Raw genomic sequence first — 6,623 nt, forward strand, 5'->3', positions numbered from 1 at the left:
TGGGTGACACCAGCCTGAGCTGTCACCGAAGAGTTGGAGAATCTTAAATCTCATACTCACATGATTTTCTCTTGCTAAGATGATGGACACCAAAACAGAAGTCATAAACTTACCTCTCAAGTCACTAAGAAGCTGAATGAAGAGAAATACATACTAAATATGACAGGGACCGTTTCCTTAAATGTAAACAGTGCCTAAAGTTGGTTGGGGGGGTTCCTTCTAAGAGTTCACAAACCCTCTGGACGGGGCCCACCTTGCTTCTAGATTTCCTTCCTCTTCTCCCATACCTCCCGGACTACCACAGTACATTCGGGAAGGGATAGAGCTGGTGTTTCTCCTTCTTCCTTTTTTCTCCTTCCTTTCTCCTCTTCATATTCCTCTTTCTGTTTTTTCCACTTCCAGCTGGCATTGTTCCTGGTGAAGACAAAAACTGGTGGGAGAAGAAGATGAGGAAGTTGAAGTGGTCACAAGTTCTTAGTCCAAATTCTTTTGTTTCCCATCTCAGACCTTGAGAAAACGATGCCACGTCTGCATCCAGATAAAAGGAACTTCCAAACACCTGAGCGGGGCACGAATACCATCGACGGCCAGGCCATGCTCTGGGTGTAAGCTAGAATCGCCTGCATTTTGCCTGCTTTGTCGCTGGGTGTTATGCTCCTCAGGAAGGAAGCCCAGGCATGGTGGTCCCGCCCTGGTCAAATCAAACAGCCGTGGTGGAGTTTGTGCTCAGAGGATTTTCTTCCATCTGGCAGCTAAATATTTTCCTCTTTATGATGTTTTTAGTTTTCTTCATCTTAATTGTTTCTGGAAACATCCTCATCGTTCTGCTAGTTTTGTTCAACTACCACCTCCACACCCCCATGTACTTCTTCCTGGTGAACTTGTCCTTTCTGGAGATCTGGTATACCGCCAACATCGTCCCCAAGATGTTGCTGATTATCATAGCTGAACAGAACACCATCTCTGTGGCTGGGTGCCTGGCACAATTCTATTTCTTTGGGTCCCTGGCTGCCACCGAGTGTCTCTTGCTTGCTGTGATGTCCTACGACCGCTACCTGGCCATCTGTCAGCCTCTCCACTACCCCATCCTCATGACTGGCCCCCTCTGCGCTCGGCTGGTGGCCAGCTCTTGGTTCTGCTGCTTCCTCCTGACAGCAATCACGATGGCCCTGCTGTCTCGACTGCCCTTCTGTGGACCCAATGAAATCGATCACTTCTTTTGTGACTTTACTCCTCTCGTTCGTCTCTCCTGCACGGACACCTCACTGACCGAGACCATTGCTTATGCCACCTCTTCTGCAGTGACTCTGGTCCCATTTCTCCTCATCTCAGCTTCTTACTCCTGCATTCTTGCTGCTGTCCTAAGAATCCCATCTGGCACAGGCCGGCAGAAGGCCTTCTCCACCTGCTCCTCCCACCTCACCTCGGTCACGGTGTTTTACGGGACATTGATCGCCACCTACCTTGTGCCCTCAGCCAATTCACCCCAACTCTTGCGCAAAGGGTCCTCTCTGCTCTACACCATCCTAACGCCCATGTTCAATCCCATCATCTACAGCCTGAGAAACAGAGACATTCACGAAGCCCTGAAGAACTGCTTAAGGAAGAGGCCAGGTTTCCTCAGATAAAGTAAAAGGGAAGAGTCCTATTTGCCTGGACAGGTGGCTCAGTTGTTTGGAGCATCGTCCCATACACCAAAAGGTTGCAGGCCCGATACCCAGTCAGAGCACATAACTAGATTATGGGTTCAGTCCCCACAATCTAGTTCATGAACATAGTCATGAACAGACATGTTCATGGCTGACCTATGTTCAGTCATGAACATAAACATGATCAGTGTTTATAGGAGGCAACTGATCAATGTTTATCTCTCTCACATCGATGTTTCATTCTTTCTCTGTTTCTCTGTCTCTACCTCTCCCTTCCCCTCTCTCTCTCTAAAATCAGTGAATGTATCCTCGGATGAGGATTTTTTAAAAAGGCAACTACCTAAACAAGAGCTACCAAAGCCAGATGACCAAATGCCCCTGAACACAGCTGAGGATACTGTTGAGTTCTTGCAGCTTTGGGTGAACTGATGGCCCAGAAATGGTCTAAGTGGTAAGGTTCTGCTCCACCACACTCAGTAGACCTGGGCCCTTGTGCTAAAGCTCACATCCAGAAGAGCTGGTGAGGCTGGCTACTCACTCATTCCAATAGTCGCCAGAGGTCGACTATGTCCAGGGCATCTTACCACATCTAAGTGATAAAATAAGCAAAAACAGAGGCTGCCTTTGCTCTCACTGAACTCACGGTCTATAGGGGGAAGACAAACATATGTCAAACAACTAATGTAAAACTACATATACAAATTACACGTGTGATTCAAAATTTAAAATAATAAGACCACTACACACTTATTTGAATGACCGAAATCCAGAACACTGACAACAGCAAATATGTAGAAGGACGGGAACTCTCATTCATCGCTGGTGGGAATGAGAACTGATGTAGACACTTTGGAAGACAGTTTGTAAGTTTCTTACAAAGCTAAACATACTTTGACTGTATGACTCAGCAACCGCACCCCTTGATATTTATCCAAATGAGCTAAAAACATATGCATGTATCTATGCAAAAATTGCTTATCACAGCTTTATGCATAATGACCTTCCAGTAAAAGAATGGAAACATAAACTGATCCCTCCAGACCAAGAAATATTATTCAGCACTGAAAAGAAATGAGTTATTAAGCCATGAAAAGATATAGAGGAAGTTTAAATGTATATTGTTAAGTGAAAGAAGCCAATCTGAAAGGCTACATACTCTATGATCCCAGCTGGCTGACGTTCTGGAAGAGGCAAGACGCTGAAGGCAGTGAAAAGGTCAGCAGTGGCCAGAGGTCAGGGCTCTGGGGAGGATACACAGGCAGAGCACCGAGGACTCCCAGGGCAGCGAAATGACCTTGTGTGGTGCTGTAATGGTGGATACACGTCCTTGCCCATTTGTCGAAACCCTCGGGATGTGCAGCCCCGAGAGCGAAGCCGAAGGTGAGCTCTGGACTCCGGGTGGTGACTTGCCCATGTGACTTCACTGGCTGCACCCAGCGTGCCGCCCTGCTGCAGGATGTCGATCACCGGGGAGGCTGTGCGAGTGCGGGGGCAGAGGGCGCACGGAAAATCTCTGTACTTTCCACTCCATTTTGCTGAGAACCTAAACGTACTCTAAAAAAAATTAACTGACTTAAAGAGAATAATAGTGATGATAAGATGTTAATCATACCTCAAAAACATAGAGCTTCCATTTCTCAGGACTAGATTTTGCATTTTCTTCTTTTTTTAAGATTTATTTATTTATTTATTTATTTATTTATTTATTTATTTATTTATTTATTTATTTTAGACAGAGAGGAAGGGAGGGAGAAAGGGAGAGAAACATCAATGTGTGGTTGCTTCTTGTATGCCCACCGACTGGGGACCTGGCCTGCCACCCAGGCACGTGCCCTGACTGGGACAATAACCAGTGACCTCTCGGTTCACAGGCCGGCACTCAGTCCACTGATCCACACCGGCCAGGGCTGATTTGGCATTTTCTAACCCTTTGCACTCTGAGCCTTGGAGGCGGGCAAGGAAGATCTGGGGAAACGAGGTGAGGCCCACACCGGTGTCTGCACTGCTCTGTCTCCCAGCTGCACGATGGGGTCAGCTGGGGCTTCGTTTTTATGGAGTGCCAGCGCCTCTGCCCGGCTCTCTGCCAGGATCTTGCTGGGACTCGCTCCCCGCCCTGCTGGCACGTGCTGTCCAGTTAGCTCTGAGGGCGTGGTGGGCGTGCACTTGCTCTCTGGCAGCTTGGAAGGCTGAGTTGACTTCAGCCAAGAGAAGCTGAGGTCAGCACTACGCAGGCGTTCCCCGCCTGCCTCCTCACCCGGCTCCTGCAGACCACACTCCCCCAGGTCCGAGGAGGATGGGAGTGTCTCTTGCCTAAACATTTCTGTGGGGGCTTTCTTCTCTTGTTTGAGGTAAGCAGAGAGATTATGCTCACCACTCATGGGGGTTACTCAAAACCTCGGGAGTCTGCCAACATTCTCAGGCTTTGCCTTAGGAAGAAACAGTTGACCTGTTCTTGCTCCTCTTGTAAACTAGACGAATATGGGGAGGTCATCTTAGGGTACCCTGAAGAAGGTAAAAGCTCTCAATTATCCGCTGATGCCTCCTCTGTGACAAGTGTTCCTGTCTGAGTAGCTCCAGGGAAGGTCGGACGGCTGGATGGGACTGCAGGCTCCCATGCCACTCGCAGGTAAAAGGCAGGCACAGCCGACTCCTGGTGGTGTGCTTGGGGCAAGTGACCGTGGCTCCCCAAGCTTGGCCTTTCCCATCTGTGGGGCAGGGAAGGCCCGCCCGCCTGTCTCGTTGCCCCTAAGTGAGGTCAGGGACCTCGAAGTCTGGCCCATGTAGTCAGAGTTCATTGTTTAAATCATAAAGTAATAAATATTCAGAATTTTTAAGGCCCAGAGAGAATGTATGAATTAGCTTGTCTCTCTTCTTTCACAGATAGGGAAGTGATCCCCTGGGGTATTAAGTGGACTTTCCCGAGTTAATTATAAAACAAAGACTAGAATCCAGCACTTCTGTTTCTGAGTCCGGGCCTGTCTCCCCGTGCCACACCGCCTACCCACTCAGTGGCTTTTCTCCTTGCCCAGGGATACCAGGAGCTCCCCTGTAGAGGCCAGGGTTACCCGCAGCACCACAGTTTTGTTACCCTGGGCCAGGAGGGAGTGTGGTGTATGTGTTATAGCCCATGCCAGAGCTGCCAGCACCCCCTGCCAGCCCCAAGAGCCACACTGCACCTGCTACAAGCTCACTGGCTCTGACCAGGTATCAGAGCATCAGGATGTTGGTGGCCAACAGCACTGCCACTGGAGAAACACTTCCCCATGTTCCTTCGGCAGGAAGCCCCTACTTCAGCCTCCCAGACGGGAAGAAGAGCTATTGGGTGCAGAACTGCCTTCTTACTTCCACCGAGACATGAAAATAAGACACAAAGCCTGAGGAGTCTCTTTCCAAGTGAGTGAGGCTGCGGGACTGGAGAAGCCACAGCCCCAGTCCCACAACTGGAAATAAACCCCTACGGTGACAAAGAACTCAGGGCTCTGGCCACCAGGACCAGCGATTTTCTATTCTTAGAGTTGGGCAGAGGAGCCCGAGAAGCCACCAAAGAGGGAAAGGGGGAAGCAGCCTCGGAGCCTCGCCAGTTCTGCTTTCACCCATTGTATTTATTGCTGTTCTATTTAAAACTTTATTTGAATAAAGACTTTTGCTGCTGTGTAGGCCCAAATATACATACATTTATTTTAAGTAGACCTTTCATTATAGCCTCCCTTATTTTCCGTACTGGAAAAATATACAAAAACATAGAGGTCACATTTGGATAAATTTGTGTCCTATAAAGTCAAGGACAGTGGATGTGCCCTAAGAGGAGAAAAAGGGAGGGGAATACTTAGAGAAGGCTGTACCTTCTGGTACGGCCAACTTCTGTAGGTGATCTTGGATGTCACGCTTACGTGCACTGCATTTTGCAAGCCTCTGAGTGTCTGTAACTGACTTCTCTTCGACAAGCTGAGTCTCCAAGTCACACTGACCAGTGGCTTCCCTGGGCTTTGGAAGGACCCTGTTCTTGTCGGGCCCTGGATACCCCCAGTTAGCCTGGCCACTTGTGACATATTTGTTCTTTGAGGCTCAGAAATGGGTGGCCAAGGAAAGGAGCCCCTTGTCATCCAGACTTGGTCAGACCCCTTCTGAAGAGAAGCAAGGGGAAGGCTGCGCAAGGCCCCACGAGTTAATGATTCTGTCCCAGTGCCATGCAGTCCTTTGCTGATGGACAGGAGAGGATAGAGATGCACAGTCAAGGCTGCATGGTGGGGCGGGGGAGAGGAGATCACAGCCACTTCCGTCATCACGGAGAGTAGCTGTGTGAGCAGAGAGACTGGTCACCCTGCCCTTTCTGAGCTCAGGCAAGAGGATGAATGAAAAAGCCCATCTAGTCAGGGCGACAGCATCGTACGATCCTAGTGGTTTCCCACGGATCCACACACACCTGAGCTCAATGAGAATGGGACCTTAGTAAGAGTCACTGTTCATGCAGAAATCTAGAGCCTCCAGCACAAAAGGACTGCTCTGTGTGTATCCCCCGGCGTCTGATCATCTCCCTGACCACTGAGGGAGCCAAGGGTTGTGTCCTGACCAAATGACAGGCCTGAGGCAAGTCTTAATTGCTTGAGATCCCAGACCCCAAATCTGAAAAATCTGGAAGACTAGCTCGGCACTCCCTGGGGAACCCACTGAGGATAATAACCAAAATTCATATCACACTTTAAGGCTTAGAAAGCTTGTCACATTTTCTCATTTGGCCCTTATTTTGCTACGAAGTAGAAATGATCCCCAGAGCACAGATGAAGAGACCAAGACACAAAGACATGCACGACTTCCTTGAAGTATCTGTGTGGATGCCTTCTGGTTGCCCACCTGCTATTATTTCCAGTACATCATACTCCCAGCTCAGAGATTCTATAATTCAGCTTTTTTATGGGTTTGTGCTGCAGACCATGTGTGTGTTCCCCAAATTTGCACATTGACACATAATTCCCG

The 6,623-nt window shown here is 48.9% G+C and overlaps 1 protein-coding gene across 1 annotated transcript; it reads left to right on the top strand.

Moving 5' to 3' along the window:
* The first annotated feature begins 377 nt into the window (after nucleotides 1–377).
* On the top strand, nucleotides 378–1,751 carry LOC114489157 (olfactory receptor 11A1-like). The gene has a single exon (XM_028503152.2). The coding sequence runs from the start codon at nucleotides 678–680 to the stop codon at nucleotides 1,626–1,628; it is 951 nt and encodes a 316-aa protein (XP_028358953.1). The 5' UTR covers nucleotides 378–677; the 3' UTR covers nucleotides 1,629–1,751.
* The last annotated feature ends 4,872 nt before the right edge of the window (nucleotides 1,752–6,623 follow it).

The sequence above is a fragment of the Phyllostomus discolor genome, chromosome 14, assembly GCF_004126475.2.
Source record: "Phyllostomus discolor isolate MPI-MPIP mPhyDis1 chromosome 14, mPhyDis1.pri.v3, whole genome shotgun sequence".
Lineage (NCBI taxonomy): Eukaryota > Metazoa > Chordata > Mammalia > Chiroptera > Phyllostomidae > Phyllostomus > Phyllostomus discolor.

Coding starts and splice junctions, on each gene's coding strand:
- LOC114489157 (XM_028503152.2), top strand. CDS start 678: ATGGTGGTCCCGCCCTGGTCAAATCAAACAGCCGTGGTGGAGTTTGTG.